Here is a 24681-nt window from a genome sequence, read left to right as displayed (position 1 = left end):
ATTATTCCTCAATAAAACAGGATACATATTCCATGGATGAACCTTGAAAACATGCTAAGTAAAAGAAGCCACAAATAAAAAGCCCCACATATTATGTAATTCAATTTAAATAAAATTTCCAGAATAAGAAAATCCATAGAGACAATAGATTAGTGGCAAAGGTTGGGGAAAAGGGAAATGGGTGGAAATGGATAATGGTATGGATTTCGTTTTAGAGTGATGAAAATATTCTAAAATTAGATAGTGGTGATGATTGCACAACCACGTGAATATACTAAAAACCGTTAAACTGTACACTTTAAAAGGTTGAATATTATGGTAACTGAATAAAGTTCGTATTAAAAAATGTAGAAATATACACAAATTTTTCAGTTAGGCAAAATAATAGAATAAAAGTGGAAAAATACTACATAATGTGAGTGCTGCTGCTGCTTCAAAATAATCGAATAAAAGTGGAAAAAGTAAAATACTACAAAAATGTGAGCCGCTCCTCCTTTTCTCTTTCTTTCTCTCCTCCTCCTTCTTCGTCCTTCCTCCTCCTCCTCCCACTTCCACTTCCCCCCTCCTCCTCCTGCTTCTCCTCCTCTTCCTCCTCCTCCTTCTTCTTACTTCTTTCCTCCTCCTCCTTTTTTCTTTTTTTTGGAGACAGAGTCTTGCTTTGTCACCCAGGCTGGAGTGCAGTGGTGCAAACATGGCTTACTGCAGCCTCAACCTCCTGGGCTCAGGACATTCTCCCTCCTCAGCTTCCCAAGAAGCTGGGACTGCAGGCGTGCACCACCACGCCCAGCTAATATTTGTGTTTTTTGTAGAGACAGGGTCTGGCCACACTGCACAGTCTGGTCTCAAACTCCTGAGCTCAAGCAATCCCTCTGCCTTGGCTGCCCAAAGTCCTGGGATTTTAGGCATGAGCCACCGTACCCAGCCTAAGTGCATCTTAATTTTCTATACCATCACACAATTAAATGGCAAAACAAACGGGGGATAAATAATTATAAAAATCTATGACACATGGCCTCATATCATTATTATATAAAGAACATTTTGGATAAATAAGCAAAAGATGAACAAGCCATTAAAAACATCATTAAATACAAAAGCCATGAACACACACACCTTTACAAATACATACAATTACCCAATACTTGAATTAGCAAAGAGATAGAAATTAAAATAACAGCATTATGTTTGTGCCTCTCAAGTAATGCAAAACATTTTAAGTGTCCAGTTCATCAAGAGATTAGAAAATGAATGACCTTGCCCTCTGCTAGTGGTATTGATAAGTGCTACTTTCTCAGAAGGTACTTGGTAACACATACCAAAAGCTGCACGAATGTGCACATTTATCAACCCAGCAATTTTACAATGATCTAAATCAGAGAAATGTTTGAACCTTGTTAAAAAGGATTGATCATCTACCTCCTATTTAATAGCAGAAGATTAGTAACAATGGCAAAATAAGTATTGGCGTAGTGGTATGAAATGACATTCATGGGCGTTAAAACAATCACGACAATGTACATTTAGTTACATTAAATTACATTCAGGCTGTACTGTTAGATGTGAGAAGTTGGCTGCAGAATGAAGTTGACAGTGTGTATCAACATCGTAACCCACAAAATCTAGAGCTTGACCATCATATAATGCCTGGACCCTTTCTGCCGAGAATGGAGGTTGCTAGAAACTTCTCTGGCTGGAGGGCAGAAGGCAAAGTGCAAAGTTTGGCCTCAAGCCGTGTGACAGGGATAAAGACCCTTACCCTTCACACTGGCCTCATGGACAAGACAGGTTCTCACTTTCCCCACAGAGTGCCTGAAATCTGAGGATACTTTACACCCTGATAGTTACTTCCGGCTACCCTAACTCTGCTAAAGTGAAAACAACTAGTAGCGTCCACCTAACCAGCTGATGCATAAAATAATTGCTACAAAAGGGTCAGGCACTGTGGCTCACGCTTGTAATCCCAGCACTTTGGGAGGCTGAGGTGGGCGTATCACCTGCATTCAAGAGCTTGAGACCAGCCTGACCAACATGGAGAAACTCAATCTCTACTAAAAATACAAAATTAGCCGGGCTTAGTGGTGCATGCCAGCTACTCGGGAGGCTGAGGCAGGAGAATCACTTGAACCCGGGAGGTGGAGGTTGCAGTGAGCTGAGATCGAGCCATTGCACTCCAGTCTGGGCGACAAGAGATAACTCCGTCTCAAAAAAAAACAAAAAAGCTACAAAATATTCCATTCCATGTTTTGGTTAATGATGAAGAGAACGAGGTAAAGAAACTTGAAGTGTAACAGCTGGAAGGCCCCAAGATGGACCAGGCAGATCTCCTCATACACAGGAGAGACTGCAAGGATGAAATTCTACCCTGACGATCAGCAGCCCCACTAGCACCTTCCTCCAGGGCAAGGTCACCTGCAGAAATGACAGGTGTCATATAATTCCCAAAGAAATTGCTAAGGATGGAGACATCCCATGGAAACAAACTGCATATTGCCTAACCCTCTCCCAAGGACATGGATCTAATGAGATATTGACTGTTCTGAAGGCTATGCAGCTGTGTAACCAACCAAGCATGCATGGAACACAGGCTGTCTGGTGGTAACTCCTAGATAAGCACCAATATAGCACCTCAGCCACAGATAGCGTGCCACACAATGAATTCTGAAAGTCTATTTTAACCCATGATAGCCAACATATTATCATTTGTGCATGCAATCATAGCCAACATATTATCATTCCTGCCTGCAATCAATGTAAAAATTAATGAGACATTGCAGGTGCAACTGGCTGGGGCTGGTGTTGTGGGTGGTAAAATAACTTCCCAAGACAGTCGTAGGTAAAGAAAGACAGATTTATTAGAGAAGGTATGAAGATTGGTTGCAAGGGTGCAACAGGCAGCACAGCAAAGGGGCTGTTTGCAAAGAGGCAGAGGTTGGAGGGAATTTTATAGGGTCGTGCTGGAGGCGGCTATGTGCAGATAAGGTGTGCAGATAAGGTTGTGTTGCTAGGGCTATGTGCAGACCCCGAGGTCTTTTGGAAGAAGATGTCATGCCAGTGGGTTGTTTGCAGTTAGCCACCTCTCAGAACAATTGTTCTCCCCCGTCCAGGGGCCCCTTCCTTGTTGCTTACTTATTTATCTTATTAGGACTCCACATGAGATCTTTTTTTTTTTTTTTTTTGAGATGGAATCTTGCTGTGTCACCCAGACTGGAGTGCAATGGCGAGATACTGGCTCAATGCAACTTCCGCCTGGGTTTGAGAGATTCTCCTGCCTCAGCCTCCTGAGTATTTGGGACTACAGGTGTGTGCCACCACTCCTGACTAAAAGTTTTTTTTTTTTTTTTTTTTGGCATTTTTAGTAGAGACAGAGTTTCACCGTGTTAGTCAGGTTGGTCTCTATCTCCTGACCTTGTGATCCCCCTGCCTCAGCCTCCCAAAGTGCTGGGATTATAGGAGTGAGCCACTGCGCCCGGCCCACGTGAGATCTTTTAAATGATTTTTGTTTGTTTTGTACTGAGTTCCAGAAATCCAGTTTGTACTTTCCACGGATAGCACATCTCAATTTGCGAGTTGAATTTTATGAGATGTACCTGCCCTGTATTTAGATTTTCTAAGGTTCACAGCAGTAAAGTATTAGATTCACATGTCCAGGTTGTTCCAAACACACTTCAAAGCTTTCCACTCCAAGAGTCATGTCAGATGAGTAAAGAGAATTCCTTTGGGATCTAACAACAAAGGGCTCATTGTGGCCTTAGCAACAGAAGCAGCCCTAGAATGGTGAAGGCAGACAGAAGTGTGGGGTGTCCTGAGGAGTTAGCTGGAGGTGAGGAGATAGGAGACATAATACGTAGATGATCTTTTCTCAGTGGTTCATAGCTAAGGGAAGAAATAGAGAGTAGTGGTGAAGGAGAGGGGTGTCTGTGTAGCTAGGAGAAACTTGAACATATTTAAATGCCAAAGAAGGGATTCAGCAGAAAAACAGAAGTTAAAGATACAGGGGCACCTGTAATCCCAGCACTTTGGGAGGTTGAGGCAGGTGGATCATGCGATCAGGAGTTTGAGATCAGTCTGGCCAACATGGCGAAACCCCATCTCAACTAAAAATACCAAAAAATTAGCCAGAGGTGGTGGCGGGTGCCTGTAATCCCAGCTACTCGGGAGGCTGAGGCAGGAGAGTTGCAGGAGAGTTGCTTGAAACCGGGCAGCAGAGGTTGCAGTGAGCCGAGATCGTGTCACTGTACTTCAGCCTGGGCCACAGAGCGGGACTCAAGGAATGAGGCTCAGATCACTCTTGGAGGAGAAAGGGAATATATTTATTTATGAGACAGGGTCTTGCTCCGTTGCCCAGGCTGGAGTGCAGTAGCCTGATCACCGCTCACTGCAACCTCGACCTCCTGGGTTCAAGCTATCCTCCTTATTCAGCCTCCTGAGTAGCTGGGGCCACAGATGTGTGTCATCACCCCCAGCTAACTTTTTAATTTTTAGCAGAGACGGAGGTCTCCCTATGTTGCCCTGACTGGTCTCGAACTCCTGTGTTCAAGTGTCCCTCCTGGCTCAGCCTACCAGATTACATGCATGAGTCACCATGCCTGGCAGAAAATCTCTTTAAATTCAATTAAAGAAAATTTGGAAACATTCGATGTTTATCAGGGAGGTTTGCAGATTTGGCAACTAGATTCATAAAATTTCAATCTTGCGGTTGGCAACTTCTCTGTAAACTATCAGGTAAGTTAAGGAAAATTGAAAATCTATGAGAAAAAAAAAGCTGGGGAAGGTTTTGGGGAAAATCTGGGAGTAAACATGACAATGCATAAACAGAAAATAAAGTTTCTAGGCATGATGGATTCTTCCCAGTTGATGCAGAATATTTTGTATATATAGTGGTACTAAGATGGTCATGTCATGTGATTCTTTTTTCAGCAGTGATCACATGACGGCAGTAGCCATGGCATCACAGGTAATAGGGACCGTCCAAGTTTGAAGTTTTATAAGGCAGATACGATAAGTGGTAAGAAATTTTGGATTAATCTAAGTGAATTTTTTTTTTGAGATAGGGTCTCATTCTGTTGCCCAGGCTGGAGTGCAGTGGCCTGATCTCCGCTCACTGCAACCTCTACCTCCCGGTTCAAGCAATTCTCCCACCTCAGCCTCCTGAGTAGCTGGGACTACAGGTATGTGCCACCCTGCCTGGCTAATTTTTTTTTTTTTTTTTTTTTTTTTGGTAGAGGCAGGGTTTCACCATGTTGGCCAGGGTGGTCTTGAACTCCTGGCCTCAAGTGATCCACTCACCTCGGCCTCCCAAGCTGCTGAGATTACAGGCGTGAGCCACCCTGCCTGGTCTCTAGGAATTACTGAGGTCACAGACCGCAGAATCCAAGAGTGCTAGGAATCAGAGGAGAGAGAGGAAGATGAAGATACGGAGGTCTGGTGTAATTCAAATAGCCAAATCATAGATACTTGTTCCTCAAGGTATGTTCCTTAAGAACAGATATCTATGGTATGGATATTTGAAATAAGAAATCTGGAAATCAGAAATTTATAGTGGGTGGATAAGTTTTCTGATTGATTGATTGATTTATTTATTTAGACAGTCTTGCTCTGTTGCCCAGACTGGAATGCAGTGAGTGGCACGATCTCAGCTTATTGCAACCTCTGCCTCCTGGGTTCAAGTGATTCTCCAGCCTCAGCCTCCTGAGTAGCTGGGATTGCAGGTGCATGCCACCACACCCAGCTATTTTTTGTATTTTTAGTAGAGATGGGGTTGCGCCATGTTGGCCAGGCTGGTCTTGAACTCCTGACCTCACGTGATCCACCTGCCTCGGCCTCCCAAAGTACTGTCATTACAGGTATCAGCCACTGTGCTGGGCCTGAATTATTTATTTTTGAGCATGACCATTTGGGTTGATGAAGATGTCTGGAGTGTGGTATTAAGGCACGAAGAACAGAGCAGTTGATAATTTCATTATTAACTTACAAGCTGCAGGAACTCTGCAAACCAAGAGATCAATGTGTAAACCAGAGGAATAGTCAAGTAATGCATAAGAATGGCAGGATTTAGGCCAAGTGCGGTGGCCCATGCTTGTAGGCCCAGCACTTTGGGAGGTCAAGGTGGGTGGATAACTTGAGTTCAGGAGCTCCAGACCAGTCTGGACAACATGGTAAAATCTTGTCTCTACAAAAACCACAATTAGCCAGGCATGGTGACACACGCCTGTAGTCCCAGCTACTCGGGAGGCTGAGGTTGGATGATCGCTTGAGCCTGGGAGTCAAGGTTGCAGTGAGCTGTGATCGCACCACTGCACTCTAGCCCGAGTGACAGAGTGGGACCAAAAAAAAAAAAAAAAAAAGGCAGGATTTGGGATTTAGAAAAAGACTGATATAGTGTCTTGAGAGGGAATATCAGGACTTGAATATTTGAGAGTGACAAGGACAGAAAGATAATAAAATGGTACTCAAACAAGGAGGGGTTTTGCAGGATGACGGAGGAGAGTTTTGACCTTGAATTTTCTGTGCTTGACTCAGATCTGCCTGATGATGTCCCAGGAAGCAGGTCAGACCTACCGCAGAGGGAGAGAGGAATGGTGAAAATCCAAAACAGCTGAGATCCTTGTCCTGAGAAGGTAGGCTTCACTGATTAATTTGACCCCATTTTATGATTTATTTTTCCAGCATAAGAGGAAAAGAAATGTGATGGCTAAGAGTTCACAGAGGAAGCAACGTGGCCGTGTAAACCGATGCAAAGCAAAGCCTGGCTTGAGCACCTCAATCCCTCTGAGAATGTCCAGTTACACATTCAAGAGGCCAGTTACGAGAATTACATCCCATCCTGGCAATGAGGTTAGATACCATCAATGGGAGGAGAGCTTGGAGAAGCCCCAACAGGTCTTCTGGCAGAAGAGACTGCAAGGACTCCAGGCCTACAGCAGTGCAGGAGAACTTTTAAGTACTTTGGATCTTGCCAACACCTTGCAAAAACTCGCACCTAGTTGCACAGGTGCCTCTCTGATGGGGGAGCTTGCTGGTGGTCTGGAGCACTCCTGCCCCATGCCCCCACTTGCCTGCTCTTCAGATGCGGTGGAGACAATTCCCAGAGAGGGAGTGGGTGTCTCACAGCTCCTCTGCAAACACTTTGTGGTCTCTGAGGAAGATATCAGGAAACAGGAGGGGAAAGTGAAGACAGTCAGAGAGATACTCGTAATAGCGTTGAGTGCCGACGGACTTGCTAATAAGGCAGAGAAAGTGAGAGACCAAGAAGGCTGTCCTGAAAAACACGCCGAGAAAAAGGGCAGACAGTGCAGATGAAATAAAGGGTAATCCTTTATTAACACCTCTTTGCAGTATCCACAATGAGGTTTTTTGCTTTGAGCTCTTGAAACTTTAAAATATGCCAACACTTAAAAAAAATTAGGCTGGGTGAGCACCTAAGGGCACCTACGTTAGTAAACTCAGAGCAGGGAGTGGTGGCTCACGCCTGTAATTCCAGCACTTTGTGAGGCTGAGGCGGGTGAATGACTTATAACCAGGAGTTCAAGACCAGCCTGGCCAACATAGTGAAACCCTGTCTCTAATAAAAATACAAAAATTAGCTGGGTTTAGTGGCAGGCACCTGTAATGTCAGCCACTTGGGAGGCTAAGGCAGGAGAATCACCTGAACCTGGAAGGTGGAGTTTGCAGTGAGCTGAGATTGCACCACTGCACTCCAGCTTGGGTGACAGAGCAAGACTGTCTCAAAAACAAAACAAAACAAAAAAACCCTTCTTTGTATGATACAAGGGAATAAAAGCAGTAATTCTTTTTGAGGTGAGAGATTGGGTTTCAGGTGGGCAGGGAAAGGATAGTTTTCTTTTTCATGTTATACTCTTATTTTTATTTACTATGTATGTATGTATGTAGCCCAGGCTGGAGTGCAGTGGTGCTATCATAACTCACTGCAGGCCAGGTGTGGTGGCTCACACCTGTAATCCTGGCACTTTGGAAGACTGAGGTGGACAGATTGCTTGAGGTCAGGAGTTCAAGACCAGCCTGGCCAACATGGGGAAACCCATCTCTACAAAAAATACAAAACTTAGCCAGGTGTGGTGGTGCACACCTGTAGTCCCAGCTACTCGGGAGGCTGAAGCAAGAGAATCACTTGAATCCAGGAGGCAGAGGTTGCAGTGAGCTGAGATCGCACCACTGCACTCCAGCCTGGGTGACAGAGCAAGACTCTGTCTCAAAAAAAAAAAAAAAAAAATCCAAACCCAAACAACAACAAAAACTTCTCTATAGTCTCGAACTCTTGGGCTCAGGTGATCCTTCTGCCTCAGCCTCCTGAGTAGCTGGGACTACAGGCACATGCCATTACTCCTGGCTAATTTTTTCTATTTTTTGCAGAGACAGGGTCTCACTCTGTTGCCCAGGCTGGTCTCAAACTCCTAGACTCAAGCAATTCTCCCTCAGCCTCCCAAAGTGCTGGAATTACAGGTGTGGGCCACCATGCCTGGCCAGCACTCTATCATTTTTAACACACCAATCTGAGAAATTGGTAAATCCATCAAACAAAATAAAATAATGATAAAGAGGGTTGGAATAATTCAATAAGCTTGATCAGCCAAGTAGATAAATAGACTTTAACTCTCAATCCCAACAAGCAGAATGATGGTGTATTGTTAGATTCATAATACTGAAAAGTCTCTCTCTCTCTTTTCTTTTTTGAGACAGGTTCTTACTCTGTCATTCAGGGTGGAGTTGAGTGGTGAGATCTTGGCTCACTGCAACCTTCGCCTCCCAGGTTCAAGTGATTCTCATGCCTCAGCCTCCCAAGTAGCTGGGATTACAGGTGCCCACCACCACGCCCAGCTAATTTTTATATTTTTAGTAGAGATGGAGTTTCATCATGTTGGTCAGGTTGGTCTCGACTTCAAGTGATTCACCCACCTCAGCCACCCAAAGTGCTGCGATTACAGGCAGGAGCCACCACATCTGGCTTAAAAAGTTTCTCTTGATATTATTATCCCACAAATTGTGTCAACTTTCCTGAATCAATTTTCAAACACATGTAGATCTAGAGAATCAGAGACAGTCTGGTATTTCATTAAATGCAACTCTGAATTATCAGGCAATCAAGAACAGAAAAATAACAAGTTAGATAGCTTATTTGAAAGTGTAGATATACAAAACTCATGAAATATTATTCTGGAATTCACTAGGAAATTTCACAAAAATAATAATTGATTCTGATTAGGTAGCGTTTATCCTGTGACTATGAGGGCAAAGCGCTGAATAATTTCAGACCTTGATCACTGCCTACTGACTTTAAGTAAATTAAGTCAGACACAGAAACAAAAATACTGCATTAACCCACTTCTATGTGGGACCTAAAATAAGTCAAATAGACTTGATGTAGTCTATTAATATTTGTTTTCAAGCAAATACAAATAAAACATTAAAACACATTCTAAGCCTGGACGCAGTGGCTCACACCTGTAATCCCAGCACTTTGGGAGGCCGAGGTGGTTGGATCACCTGAGGTCAGGAGTTCCAGACCAGCCCTAGCCAACGTGGTGAAACCCTGTCTCTACTAAAAATACAAAAACTAGCTGGGTGTGATGGCGGACACCTGTAATCCCAGTTACTCAGGGGGCTGAGGCAGGAGAACTGTTTGAACCTGGGAGGCAGAGGTTTCGGTGAGCTGAGATCACACCATTGCACTCCAGCCTGGGCAACAAGAGCGAAACTTCATCTCAGAAAAGCAAAACAAAACAAAGGCAGAAAGAATCACATTCTAGGATTCAGATGATTACCACGTAGAAGCACAGAGCAGAAAAGATGAAATTTTAAAATAATCAATTTTTAGGGAAGCTATAAATAATATAGATATTGTGCTCTATTTTTCTTTTTTAGAGATGGGGTCTCACTCTGTTGCCCAGGCTGGAGTGCAGCGGTGTGACCACACTGCAGTCTCAACCTCCTGGGCTCAAGGGATCCTCCTGCTTCAGCCTCCCTAATATCTGGGACTACAGGCGTGTGCCACCACATTCAGCTGTTTTTTTCTTTTAGTAGAGATGAGGGTCTCGTTATGTTGCCAAAGCTGGTCCCTAACTCCTGGCCTCAAGCAATCCTTCTGCCGCCTCAGTCTCTCAACGTGCTGGGTGAGCCACGGTGCCTGGCCTGGAGAACCATTTCTGACCCATTCATTTCTTCTTGGTCTGCTTCCCACCTTAGAGGACCCATGAGATGGGGAAGAAGCTGCCCAGGGAACATTAATATGGAAATTCTGGTACTTTAGTCTCAGAGAATAAAATAGCGTAAGAGAAACTTGGAACTGCCAGGGTTTCTGCTGGGGTGAGGTATGGGAATATGAAGGATCAGCATGGGTGTGACAGCTGGTATAGAGTCAAGGGTGGTCGTGTACTGGATGACAAAGGACGGAGAACTCAAACTGAAGTGGAATGTTGATTTTCCACCATGGAAATTTTCCTTTCTTTTTTTTTCTTGAGATGGAGTCTTATTCTGTTGCCAGGCTGGAGCGCAGTGGCGCGATCTCAGCTCACTGCGACCTTTGACTCTCTGGTTCAAGCGATTCTCCTGCCTCAGCCTCCCAAGTGGCTGGGATTATAGGCATGGGCAACCATGCCCAGTTAATTTTATTTTGTAGTTTTAGTAGAGAAAGGGTTTCATCAAGTTGGCCAGCCTGGTCTTGAATTCCTGACCTCAAGTGATCCGCCTGCCTTGGCCTCCCAAAGTGCTGGGATTATAGGCGTGAGCCACCAAGCCCGGCCCGGTATTCCTTTATCCCAGTGCAAGAAGAGCCAAATACAACCAGTTTCACCAATTCTGTGTTCCTAAGGGATGCCATGGTGTGAAGCCACAAAACACGACTGGCAGTTGCCTTCAGGACTTCATGAAGGGGGAAGACTGTTCCTTTAGCCCAACACAAACCAGTCAAGGGTCACGTCAAGAAAGGCTCAGAGACTTGTGCCGACCAATATGGTTTATTTCTGCCCCAGCTCAGCTTCTTTGCACCCTGGCTGGGGAAAAGGGACCCCAGACGCCGGGAAGCTCCAGTCATTGCAGATTCTCCAGGTCTAGGTATGACTTGCTGTAGCCTAGGTGCCGTTGCCTGATGTTGTATTCTCCTTCCTTCTTTCGCCGGCAGGTGGTCACCTGTGCGGGTGAGGAGGAGGCATGAGAATGGACTGGTCAGCCAGCCAGGGAGGGGACAGCCAGCCAGGGAGGGGAGAGACTATGGCCAAAGCCAGAGACCTGATGCTTCCTTGGTCTCCCTTCTTTGTTCCATTTACTTTCACCCTCTGTTCTTTTCCTCTTTTCACTACTTTCTTTTCTTCTCTCTCCTTGTTTTACTCTCAGTTTAAAAAAAGTTTCCCCCTCTGATATCCCCTTCATTTCTCTCTCCCCTTGCCCCTGAATTTCTTTATCAATATATCACAGATCTACCAATGATCTATTTTTTTATTTTTTTTGAGACAGAGTCTCTGTCCCCCAGGCTGGACTGCAGTGGTGTGATCTCAGTTCACTGCAACTGAGTTCAAGCGGGTTCAAGTGATTCTCCTGCCTCAACCTCCCGAGTAGCTGGGATTACAGGCACCCGCCACCACTCCAGCTAATTTTTGTATTTTTGAGATGCAGTTTCACAGTGTTGGCCAGGATGGTCTTGATCTCTTCACCTTGTGATCCGTCTTCCTTGGCCTCCCAAAGTGCTGGGATTATAGGCATGAGTCACCGCGCCCGGCCTATGGAGATCTATTTATCTAGCATCTAGCTATCAGTATTTATCGATCTGTCAATCAATTATCTACCTATCAATAACTATCAATTATCTCTCATCTCTCAATCATCTGCTATTTATAATCTATCAATCATCTATCAATCACCTATCATCAATCAATCATCAATTTATCTATCATCTATTTAACAGTATCTATCAACTACCTATTAGTTGTCAATTTATCATCTATCAATTACCTATAAGAATCATCTATTTATCATCTACCTATCAGCTATCCACCAATCATCTATCAACTGTCAATCATCTATCTTCTATATTCTGTCTAAATATCATTTCTCTCTCATCTCATCCTCAGTCTCTTTCTCTCTGGCTTTTGGTACTGGTCTCAGCCTCTCCCTCTCTCTCCCCCTCCCTCCCTTCTCTATACCTGTCCAGCTTAACTGAGGCATAACTGACATAAAATAAATGGCACACATTTAAAATGAACGTTTTGGTAACTTCTGATCGTAACTTATTGAACCATCACCACAATCAAGATAAGGAACATCCATCCATCATCCCCAAAACTTTACTCCTGGCCAGGTGTGGTGGTCCATGCCTGTAATCCCAGCACCTTGGGAGGCCAAGGCAGGTGGATCACCTGAGGTCAGGAGTTTGAGATCAACCTGGCCAACATGGTAAAACCCCATCTACTAAAAATACAAAAATTAGCTGGCTGTGGTGGTGCGCCCCTGTAATTCCAGCTACTTGGGAGGCTGAGGTAGGAGAATCACTTGAACCTGGGAGGCAGAGGTTGCAGTAAGCTGAGATCGCACCATTGTGCTCCAGCCTGGGCAACAAAGCAAGACTCTGTCTCAAAAAACAAAAACAAAAACAAAAAAAACCCCAAATTTTCCTTCTGCTCTTTTACAATTCCCTTTTCCCTGCCACTGCAAACACATCCTCATTCTCAGGCAACCACTAATCTGATTTCTGTCTTTACAAATTAGTTTGTATTTACTAAAATTTGTCTATAAAGGGAATCATATAGCATGTACTCTTTTCTTTGTCTGGATTCTTTCACTAGGCATAACTATTTTGCAATTTATACATGTTGCTATATAATTTATTAATAATTAATTCCTTTTTGTTGCTGAATAATATTCCATTTTCAGGATATATTTGTTAACGGACATTAGGGTTGTTTTCAGAGTTCGGCTATTACAAATAAAGCTGTTATGAACATTTTTGTACAAGTCTTCATATGGACATGTTTTTAGTTCTTTTAGATAAGTTACTAGAAGTGGCATGGTGGGTGTTATGGAAGGTGTGTGTAATTTTCAAATAAGTGGCCAAGCTATTTTCCACTAGTGCTTTAAGAGAATTCCAGTTACATCACATTTTCACCAACACTTGTTATAGTCAATCTTTTCAATTTTATCCATTCTTGTGCAAAGTGGCCTCTCATTGTGACTTCCATGTGCATTTCCCTCATGACTAATGTTGTTACATTTTTTCCCTCTTATATCCTTTTATTTACACTCTTTGCAATAACTTTTTCACTCAGTATCTTGTAATCAGCATATAGGTTGCAAAGTTTTTGAGATCTGCACAATGTAGTAACTATAGTTAATAATAATGTAGATTTCAAAATTGCTGAGAGTGTAGGTTGCCAATGTTCACACCATAAAGAAATAATAAGTATGAGAGGTGAGGGACATATTAATTAGCTTGATTGAGTCATTCCATAATTGTACATATGCTAAAGCATCATATTGTATCCCATAATTATATGCATGCATTATTTATCAATTAATTAAAAATATGATTATAAAAAGAAAATAGGAAAGCCACTCCATGAACTGGGAGAAAATATTTGCAAAACATGTATCCAGCAAAGGACTTGTGTATAGTATAGTATAGTATAGTATAGTATAGTATAGTATAGTATAGTATAGTATAGTATAGTGTAGGTGTAGAATATGTTAAAAAGTCTTAGCCAGACATGGTGGCTCATACCTGTAACCCCAGCACTATGGGAGGCTGAGGCAGGTGGATCATGAGGTCAGGAGTTTGAGACCAGCCTGGTCAACATAATGAAACACTGTCTCTACTAAAAATATAAAAATTAGCCGGGCATTGTGGTGCATGCCTGTAGTCCCAGTTACTTGGGAGGCTGAAGCAAGAGAATCATTTGAAACCGGGAGGCACAGGTTGTAATGAGCTGAGATTATGCCACTGTACTCCAGCTTGGGTGACAGAGAGACATCTCAAAAAAAAAAAACTGTTTTTAGTAGAGATGCGGTTTCATCATTTTGGCCAGGATGGTCTTCATCTCTTCACCTCGTGATCCACCTGCCTTGGCCTCCCGAAGTGCTGGGATTATAGGCATGAGCCACTGTGCCCAGCCTGCGATGATCTATTTATCTATATAACTCTGTGTGTGTGTGTGTGTGTGTGTGTGTGTGTGTATATATAGTGTATATATGTATGTGTGTGTATGTGTGTATGTATATATAGTGTATATATGTGTGTGTATGTGTGTGTGTATGTATATATAGTGTATATATGTATGTGTGTGTGTATGTATAGTGTATATGTGTGTGTGTATGTATAGTGTATATATGTGTGTGTATGTGTGTGTGTATGTATATATAGTGTATATATGTATGTGTGTGTGTATGTATATATAGTATATATATGTATGTGTGTATGTATAGTGTGTATGTGTGTGTGTATGTATAGTGTATATATGTATGTGTGTGTATGTGTGTGTATTATATATAGTGTATGTGTGTGTGTATGTATATATAGTGTATATATGTATGTGTGTGTATGTATAGTGTATATATGTGTGTGTGTATGTATAGTGTATATATGTGTGTGTGTATGTATAGTGTATATATGTATGTGTGTGTATGTGTGTGTGTATTATATATAGTGTATGTGTGTGTGTATGTATATATAGTGTATATATGTATGTGTGTGTATGTATAGTGTATATATGTGTGTGTGTATGTATAGTGTATATATGTATGTGTGTGTATGTGTGTGTGTATTATATATAGTGTATGTGTGTGTGTATGGATATATAGTGTATATATGTATGTGTGTGTGTATGTATAGTGTATATATGTGTGTGTATGTATAGTGTATATATGTATGTGTGTGTATGTGTGTGTGTATTATATATAGTGTATGTGTGTGTGTATGGATATATAGTGTATATATGTATGTGTGTGTGTATGTATAGTGTATATATGTGTGTGTGTATGTATAGTGTATATATGTATGTGTGTGTATTATATATATAGTGTGTGTGTGTATTTATAGTGTATATATGTATGTGTGTGTGTATTATATATATAGTGTGTGTGTATATGTATATATATCAAAAACTCTTACAACCCAGTAGTAAGAAGACAAGCAACCCTTCCTTGCTTACCAGGAAACCACAGATCAGGCATGTGATGAGTCCCAGAAGTCCCGCCAAGCAGATGAGGATGATGGCCCAGAAGGGAAGGTCTAGGGAGACAAGGGTTAGGGTAAGCCACCTCCTGCCACATCCCAGGGCTCCTTCTTGGACCCTATGTGGCCTGAGGATGGGCACAGCCCTGGGGAGAAGAGCTTAGTGACTCAACACCTCATGCCTCTGATGCTCCCCAAAAGTGAGGCCCCAGTAGGCCAGGATCCCTGCTATCCTTTCACTATGCCTCAATAGTCTTTGCCTTGGTTGGTCATCCAGGACTGTGTGTGCACGATGCTCTTGGACAAGGTGAAGCACCATCTAGTGACCCCCTCCTTACCCTGGGCTGGGGCTTTTTTGAGACTTACCAGATTTCCCAGTTAAGGCCTCATTGCTGTTGTGAGAAAACCCTAAAAATGAAAGAAGATGGTGCATGTGAGTGTGTCTTATTCTTTTAAAACAACTTTACAAGCATACAAAAAAGCAGAGAGAAGAGTATAATAACCTAGATTTAGTGATTTATATTTTCTCCAACTAAAACCTATACATTCAATTTATTACTTATTGACATTTCGGTGAACTTAAATGTTTTTGCTGTAGTTTTAGAGGCCAGTAGACATCATGACATCTCACCCCAAATATTCCAATTCGTATCTCTAAAAAAAATGAGCACTTGTGGCTACATAAGCCCAAAGCCATTATCCCACCACAAGAATGTCATAAGTTAAATTCATGCCTCTGGGCTTGGTGGGCTGGGCCCAGTGAGGGTGGTGGAGAGAATGGATCATTGCAGTTGGAAACCCATGGGATCACTCTAAGTTTTCAAATTCTCATCCAAAAGCTTTTTCTTCTGCCTAAGAATACATTTAAGCTCGCCTTCACTCAGTTGTTTCATCCTCATCTTTTTTTGTTTGTTTACTTTTTTTTTTTTTTTTTTTTTTTTGAGACGGGTTTTGCTCATTGCCCAGGCTGGAGTGAAATGGCGTAATCTCAGCTCACTGCAACCTCTGCCTCTCAGGTTCAAGCAATCTACCTGCCTCAGTCTCTGAAGTAGCTGGGATTACAGGCACCCAACATTATGCCTGGCTAATTTTTTTTGTATTTTTAGTAGAGACGGAGTTTCATTATGTTGGTTAGGCTGGTCTCAAACTCCTGACCTCAGGTGATCCACCTGCCTTGGCCTCCCAAACTGCAGGGATTATAGGCATGAGCCACTGTACCCAGCCTATCCTCATCTTTTAGAATTCATTCTTTAACGTCATTTCCTCCAGGAAGCCTTCCCTGATGACCACACCCAAGTATGGACAGGTTCACATCAAATAATTTATAATCGACAACTGCCTATTCTTGTTATTCCTCACTACCTCAAAAACTTCATGAAGATAGGGATGTAAAGCAACCATCAGGCATGGGGCAAAGGGTTATTGGTTCCTCTACTGCAACCCTGTTATAATCAACTTGATAAAGATGTGGAAGACTACTGATGGCTAACAAGCATATGAAAAAATGCTCAGCATCACTAATCATCAGAGAAATGCAGGTTAAAACCATGATAAGATACCACCTTACACCAGTCAGAAGGGCTATTACTAAAAAGACAAAAAATAACAGATGTTGGAGAGGATGCAAGAAAAGGGAACTCTTATATACTGTTGGTGGGAATGTAATTTAGTACAACCTCTATGGAAAACAGTATCAAGATTTCTCAAAGAACTAAAAATAGAACTACCATTTGATCCAGCAATCCCACTATGGGGTATCTACACAAAGGAAAATAAATAAGTGTATCAGAAAGACACCTGCACCTGTGTGTTTATCACGGAACTATTCACAATAGCAAATGTATGGAACCAACCTAAGTGTTTGTCGATGGAGGACTGTATAAAGAAAATGTGACACACACACACACACACACACACACACACACAATACAGTACCACTCAGGCACACACAAAAAAAAGAAATCATGTCTTATGCAGCAAAATGGATGGAAATGAAGGTCATTATCTTAAGTCAAACAATTCAGATACAGAAACTCAAATACCACATGTATTTTTTTTTTTTTTTTTTTTTTTTTTTTTTTTTGAGACGCAGTCTTGTTCTGTTACCCAGGCTGGAGTGCAGTGGCGTGATCTTGGCTCACTCCAACCTCCACCTCCCGGGTTCAAGTGATTCTCCTGCCTCAGCCTTTGGAAAAGCTGGGATCACAGGTGCCCACCACCACGCCAGGCTAATTTTTGTATCTTTAGTAGAGAGGGGGTTTCACCATGTTGGTCAGGCTTGTCTCATACTCCTGACCTCGTGATCTACCCACCTCAACCTCCCAAAGTGCTGGGATTACAGATGTGAGCCACCACGCCCAGCTATCACATGTATTTGACTAAATCATGCATAGACATGTCAATGCTAAAGAATGCATAGGCATAGACATAGAGAGTGGAATAACAGACAGCAGAGAGTTGCAAGGGTTGGGGAGTGGAGGAGAGTGGATGATGATAAATTACTCAATGGATACAATGTATATCATTCAAGTAATGAATACCCTAAATGCCTAGACTTCCCCACTGGGCAATATATACATGTAACAAAATTGCACTTGTACCACTTAACTAGACACAAATGTACCCCTTAAATAGATACAAATAATCATTAAAAAGTGGTTTGCAATATACAGCAGCCACAAGTGGCTTTTTAAGTTAAAATGAAAACTTTAGTATCTCAGTTACATTAACCACACTTCAAGCACTTGGTAATCACACGACTCCTGTGCTGAATGGCACAGATAGAAACATTTTCTACCACTGCAGAAAGTCCTACTGGGTGGTGTTGATTCAAGGCAAGGTTTGGCAAACTACAGCCATGTTGGGTCCATGGCCTGTTTTTAGAAAGCCTGTGAGCTGACAACAATTTTTACTTAAAAAAAAAACAAAAAACAAGAAAACAAGAAAAACCTGTGACGGGCATGTGAAAGGCTTGTTGACTTTGACTTCTTTTTTTTTTAGACAGAGTTTCGCTCTTGTTGCCCAGGCTTGAGTGCAATGGTGCAACTTCTGCCTCCTGGGTTAAAGAGATTCTCCTGCCTCAGCCTCTCAAGTAGCTGGGACTACAGGCATGTACCACCAAACCCAGCTAATTTTGTATTTTTAGTAGAGACGAGATTTCTCCATGTTGGTCAGGTTGGTCTCAAACTCCCAACTCAGGTGATCCACCTGCCTCAGCCTCCCAAAATGTGGGGATTACAGGCACAAGCCACCGGGCCTGGCCTAAGGCTTGTTGATTCTAAATAATCAACAGTACCCTCTTGCACAACAATAATTCAGAACCAAGGACAGTGCACACAGGCATTGGAAGGTCTCATCTAATATGTTAATCACATTTGACCTGAAAAGAACCTTGTATGAAATCTAGTTATTCCTTCTGTAAATATGAGTATTTATTATGTGCCAGGAAGAATACGGGGTTCTTGGAATACAGTGGTGAAAAAGCAGACAGTTATTCTCTGTTACATTTCTGATACATGGTACAATGTATGTAACTATTCTTTGACTGGGTAAATTTGGATATGCAAAGTTGAGCCACCTCGAAGCCATCTCTGGAGTTGGAAAACAGGTCCATCCTATCACGTGAGTTGAGGATGAATCACATGCAACTTGAAACTGAAAGCCCTCATTGACCTGTGGAGGCAGGAGGATCACTTGTGGCCAGGAGTTAGAGACCAGCCTGGGCAATATAGTGAGAACTTGTCTCTACAAAAAAATTTAGAAATGAGGAAGGCATGGTGACATGTGCCCATAGTCCCAGCTACTTGGGAGGCTGAGGTGGGAGGATCACTTGAGCCCGGGAGTTCAAGGCTGCAGTGAGATACATCTGTACCACTGCACTCCATTCTGGGTAACAGAGTGAGACCTCACCTCTGAAAGAAAAAAACAAAAAACAAAAACTAGAGCCAGGTGCAGCGGTGCATGCCTGCCTGTAATCCCAGCACTTTGGGAGGCTGAAGCAGGTGGAATGCTTGAGCTCAGGAGTTCCAGACCAGCCTGGGCAACATGGCAAAACCCCATCTCTAGAAAAAATACAAAAATTATCCAGGTGTGGTGGCACATGCCTGTAATCCTAGCTACTCAGGAGACTGAAGTGGGTGAGCCCAGGGATTGAGGCTGCAGTGAGCCAAGATCATGCCACTGCACTCCAGCCTAGGTGACAGAGTGAGACCCTGTCTCAAAAACAAACAAACAAACAAACAAACAAACACCACCACCACAACAAAAACCAATCAGGGTGATTGTTTAATACTGCAGCTGCCTGGGGTGGGAAGCAATCCGTCTAGGGCAGGCAAGAGGGTAGCCAAAAACCAAGTGGCTTGCTAAATACAGAGATAAGAAGTCCAGAGAGGAGATGTGACTAGCCTGAGGTCACAGACCTGGCCACAAGAGGGCAAATGCCTGCCGTGTCCTTTGGGTGTCCTTTTCTTTCCTTCAGTGATGCGTAAAGCCTAGGAGAACTAAGCCACCTTCTCCTAGTCTGAGAAAGTTCAATGTTGAATCACCTCTAAGCCTTCAGATTCCCAGGGAAGAACCCAGGTGAGGAAGCGAGAGCTCCCACCCCAGCCCCAATGACCAGGGAGCTTTACCATCCACAAGGACACTGTTCCTGTCCAGGGTGAAGTTCTGCAGCTGGGTGCCATTCTGCGTCATCCGCAGGAATTCCTCGTAGATGGCAATTCTGTCTATCCTCCGAGCCAGTGGTGAGAAGTTACACAGTGAGTCCACCCCGGTGTGGCTGCTATTGGGGACGGACCTGGAAGGGGATGAGGGATAAGCCAAGATCCCTGCAATTCTATCAGGATTCTAGGCTTCCTCTTCCTTGGTTCTTTCTGCAGGAACTTTCTGCAATGATGTAAACATTCTATGTCTGCACTACCCAATGCAGCCATCAGTAGCTTCATGTTGTTGTTAAACACTTAAAATGTAGCTAGGATGGGAGAAGAACCGCATTTCTAATTTTATTCTACTTAATTTATTTAAAAATAACCATAGGGAGGTCAGGTGCGGTAGCTCATGCCTGTCATTCCAGCACGTTGGGAGGCCAAGGTGGCTGAATCACTTGAGATCAGGAGTTCAAGGTCAGCCTGGCCAACACGGTAAAACTCCATCTCTACTAAAAATACAAAAATCAGCTGGGTATGGTGGTGGGCACCTGTAATCCCAGCTACTTGGGAGGCTGAGGCGGGAGAATCACTGGAACCCAGGAGATCGAGTTTGCAGTGTGCTGAGATTATGCCACTGCACTCCAGCCTGGGCGACAGAGTGAGACTCTGTCTCAAAATAAATAAATAAATGATAAAAATAAACAACAGTCACAGGGAGAACATTCCTGGAATGTTGGAGTAATGACTTCTGAATACCCATAAAATCAATGAGAACGTTGGCCAAAATAGTCAAAATCAACTTTTTCAGAAGTCTAGAAATGAACCAAAGGCTTGCAAAAATTCGAGGGGTGTTTGGTTAAGGAAAGTGTTAAATCTCAGTAAAAAAAAAAAAAAAGCAAGACTTGTGGCATTTTAACTTGCATTATTTTTATAGTGCTCTTTCAAGATCCTCAGTATTTTATTTTTTATTTTTTTTTTAGACAGGCTCTGGCTCTGTTGCCCAGGCTGGAGTGCATGGCGCCATCTCAGCTCACTGCAACCTCTGCTTCCTGGGCTCAAGCCATCCTCCTATCTCAGACTTCTAAGTAGCCAGGACTACAGTGCACACCACTATGCCTAGCTGATTTTTGTAATTTTTGTAGAGATGGGGTTTCACCATGTTGCCCGGGCTGGTTTCAAACTCCTGAGCTCAAGCGATCTGCCCGTGTTGGCCTCCCAAAGTGCTGGGATTACAGGTGTGAGCTACTGCATCTGGCTAGATCCTCAGTTATTTTGAAAACCAGCAGCCTCAGAATCATACCTGTGAAAACCAGCTGCCTAGCAGTCGAAGTAGCTTTGGAGTTCTCCAGCCATCAGTCCTGTCACTACTTGATCTGTTTGGCAGCTCCTTGAAAGAACCTTATTCTCATGGTTTGTCTTTATTTGTTCTGACTCAGAACTTGCTTAGTGAGGAAAGCCTGTTCTCAGGACACTTGTCAAAAAAAAATGTCAATATTCCCCCATTGGAAATAATACCCCTAATTGGAAAGGACAGTTAGGCTGCTGGATACCAAGTCATCTGGTTTTAGTCCCCTCCTTCCCCCATCTTCCATGATCCTGATTTCAGTAGCTGATGTCTTTTTTTTTTTCCCCCCCAAGACGGAGTCTCACAATGTCACCAGCGCTGGAGCAATCTCAGCTCACTGCAGCCTCCACCTCCCAGGTTCAAGCGATTCTCCTGCCTCAGCCTCCCAAGTAGCTGGGATTACAGGCTCCCACCACCACTCCCAGCTAATTTTTTGTATTTTTAGTAGAGATGGGGTTTCACTATGTTGGCCAGGCTGGTATTGAACTCCTGACCTCATGATCTGCCCACCTCAGCCTCCCAAAGTGCTGGGATTACAGGCGTGAGCCATTGTGCCCAGCCAGCTGATGTCTTAATGTAGTAAATTCTACACTCTGGATTCTACAGCCTCAGCACCATTTAAAAAAAAAAAAAAAAAAGTACGTAAAAATCCACTAACTCAGGTATAACCTTAAGATAAAAAAAAATCCACTATCAAGGGGTGGGCGTTCAAGAAAGAGATTACTGCAGCTAGCCTACTTATTCCTGGCAGTGTGAGCTGAGCTAGGTTTTTGAAGGTGGGATAAAGGGTTTTAGGCAACAGCTCTATATTGGAAGGAGGGTGTTCCTCCATCCCTCTGTCCAACTTGTATCCATCCACCCATCTATGTGTCCAACTCTCTTTCTACCAAGCATTGTAAGAATTCCCTACAACGTGGGTGAAAAGAGACTGGGTTTCTCTGGGGGTGTAGTCAGCAAGCTGAGATTTACACCGGCTCTCTTGTGTGTTGAAGCCAGTTGGGCTCCAGCTTTAAGAAAAAGCTGGTTTTTAGGTAACAGCTCTATATTCCTAGGGCTCTCTTCCAACAACACTATGGCTTGGGGACAGTTCTATTTAAAGGATGGCAGAAGTTCCCAGAGTCATCAGGTCCTGAGTTAGAACTCACCTGAATGTTAAAACTTGACAGTCAGAAAAATAACTTTTGATGCTGCTGTTTCGGAAGACTTGGTTGAGCTGAAAGACAGGGTGATGTTCCTTAGGTCAGATTCCCGGCCTCAGTAGCATCAGAGAATTTTCAAGCCACTGAGCACACTTCTCCATCTATTTTTTTTTCTTGTCATGACAAACACTTGCCCAGGTGTGTATATCAAAGGACATGCTCTTCTAGGGTATGACTTAAGCTGTGTGACCTTGGATCAGCTACTGAACCTCTCTGTGCCATCTTAAATGGGAATAAGAACCTGTTTTTGTGGATTGTTTTAAAAAGTCACCCTGTGGCTACCCAGTATGCATAAGTGGGTTTCTGCACAGTAACAGAGTGGACACACCACCCCCTTCTCACCGCATCCTCAATATTCCTTTTGTTCCTCTGGTAATTGGTAGTGCCTGGGTGGGCTACGTCCTGGGAATACGGTAGGTTGGTGATGGTGAAATTCAGGGGGAAGTGCTGGGTGCTGGAACTGCTCGTGGGTTGATACACTGATGGCTCCATTTCTAGAATTAAAAAAAAAAAAGTATGTAAAAATCCACTATCAAGGGGTGGGCGTTCAAGAAAGAGATTATTGCAGCTAGCTTTCCATCTACCATCCATCCATCCATCTCTCCACTCATCCTCCTCTTCGTTCACCTGTTTTCTTCTTTGTTTCTTTCCATCCATCCACCTATCCACCCAGCCATGTGTCCTTCCATTTGTTCACCCAATTGTCATTCCTTCCATCTGTCCTTTTATCCATCCATCCACCCATCTATCCATCCATTATCTATCTGTCCATCATCCATCTATCCTTCTCCCCATTCACCTGTTGATCCTTCTTTCTGAACTTCCAATCATCCATCCATCTCTCCATTCATCTTCCTGCCTATTTATCTGCTTGTCCCTCCTTCCTTCTTTCCTTCCATCCATTCATCCATCTGCCCATCTACCCACTCATCCTCTTGCCAATTCACCTGCTCATCCTTCCTTCCACCTATCCTTTCATCCATCTATCCATCACCATCCATCCATCCTTCTCCCCATTCACCTGTTTCCTTCCTTCTGGCAGTGACAGCTGAGCTAGGTTTTTGAAGGTGGGATAAAGGGTTTTAGGTAACAGCTCTATATTGGAAGGAGGGTCTTCCTCCATCCATCTGTCCAACTTGTATCCATCCACCCATCTATGTGTCCAACTCTCTTTCTACCAAGCCTCGCAAGAATTCCCTACAGCATGAGTGAAAAGAGACTGGGTTTTTCTGTGGGTGTAGCCAGCAGGCACCTACTACACATATTTGCTGAGTCTTCTGATGATCTTTGTTCTTAAAGGGTCTTCCTGCCTTTGCTCTTCTCTCCCCATTCACCCTCCATTCTGCACACAGCACCCAGAGGATAAGCAGAATTCTTATTTTTTTGAGATGGCGTCTCACTGTGTCACCCAGGCTGGAGTGCAGTGGCACAATCTTGGCTCGCTGCAACCTCCACTTCCTGAGGTCAAGCGATTCTCCTCCCTCAGCCTCCCAAGTAACTGGGACTACAGGTGTGCACCACCACACCTGGCTAATTTCTGTATTTTTAGTAGAGATGGGGTTTCACCATATTGGCTAGGCTGGTCTCAAACTCCTGACCTTGTGATCCGCCTGCCTTGGCCTCCCAAAGTTCTGAGATTACAGGCGTAAGCCACCAGACCCAGCCTCATTTCACTTTCTAAAGCAGAACTCATGAGTGTGTCATGTTCCTCCCTAATCCATTCCAGTACCCAACAAAGTCTCTGCCCATATCTTTGGCTTCAACAGTCACCTCTCCAATAACAAAGTGGATGCTCCAGCTCACCAATCTTTTTACAACCTCCCCCAGAATGCCATATTCTTTCTATCTTCTAGGTTATAGACACATGGAGCACAATTCTCCGTCTGCTCCCCCTGGCTAGGTCCCGTTCTCTGTCAGATCTCAGCTTCATCATCCCTTCCTAGAGACAACTTTCCCAGACAAGGTTGTGTGTCCTTCCCTGGGGCTCCTACAGGCTCCTGAAATTCCCTTAGCATAGCAGTTATCACACTGTATCATCAGTGCTTGTTTATTTTCATTGTTTATTGAATGAATGAATGAATGCATTGATTTATTGATTCATTCATTCAATACAATTTTTTTTTTACATGTAAAAATAGCTGTTCTCTTAGGTGCAATAGCTGAGTGTTCTGTTCTTACCTTGCTAAATAATCTACTGCCAGAGGTCATCTACATGGGTCTCCAGGAAGCCTCCCTTTCCCTCTATAGAGCCTCCACCAATTCCACTGGTACTGAGAAGCCCCATCTTTCCTCATAACCCCACCCCTTCCAGTTATGAAA

The 24681-nt window shown here is 43.3% G+C and overlaps 2 protein-coding genes across 2 annotated transcripts in view; one reads left to right on the top strand and one right to left on the bottom strand.

Annotated features, from left to right (window-relative positions):
• Positions 1-6687: 6687 nt before the first annotated feature.
• MBD3L1 (methyl-CpG binding domain protein 3 like 1) lies at positions 6688-7299 on the top strand. Its single transcript, XM_012436390.2, has one exon. It carries the CDS (start codon positions 6688-6690, stop codon positions 7297-7299), a length of 612 nt encoding a protein of 203 aa, XP_012291813.2.
• Positions 7300-10991: 3692 nt separating this feature from the next.
• The window catches only part of MUC16 (mucin 16, cell surface associated), an 82072-nt gene continuing 68382 nt past the window's right edge, over positions 10992-24681 (bottom strand). Inside the window, exons 71-76 of the mRNA XM_064380722.1 lie at positions 22705-22856; positions 22309-22376; positions 19801-19967; positions 15539-15580; positions 15150-15229; positions 10992-11142 (exon numbers count right to left, since the gene is read on the bottom strand). Coding sequence (XP_064236792.1) covers positions 11044-11142; positions 15150-15229; positions 15539-15580; positions 19801-19967; positions 22309-22376; positions 22705-22856 — 608 coding nt within the window. The 3' untranslated portion in view covers positions 10992-11043. The remainder of the gene's footprint in view (positions 11143-15149; positions 15230-15538; positions 15581-19800; positions 19968-22308; positions 22377-22704; positions 22857-24681) is intronic.

This window comes from Aotus nancymaae, unplaced genomic scaffold (genome assembly GCF_030222135.1).
Source record: "Aotus nancymaae isolate 86718 unplaced genomic scaffold, 86718_ANA_hifiasm-v0.15.2.pri h1tg000028l, whole genome shotgun sequence".
In the NCBI taxonomy this organism is placed as follows: domain Eukaryota; kingdom Metazoa; phylum Chordata; class Mammalia; order Primates; family Aotidae; genus Aotus; species Aotus nancymaae.
The sequence above is the reverse complement of the archived record's forward strand: the minus strand, read 5'-3'. Positions and strand labels throughout refer to the sequence as shown.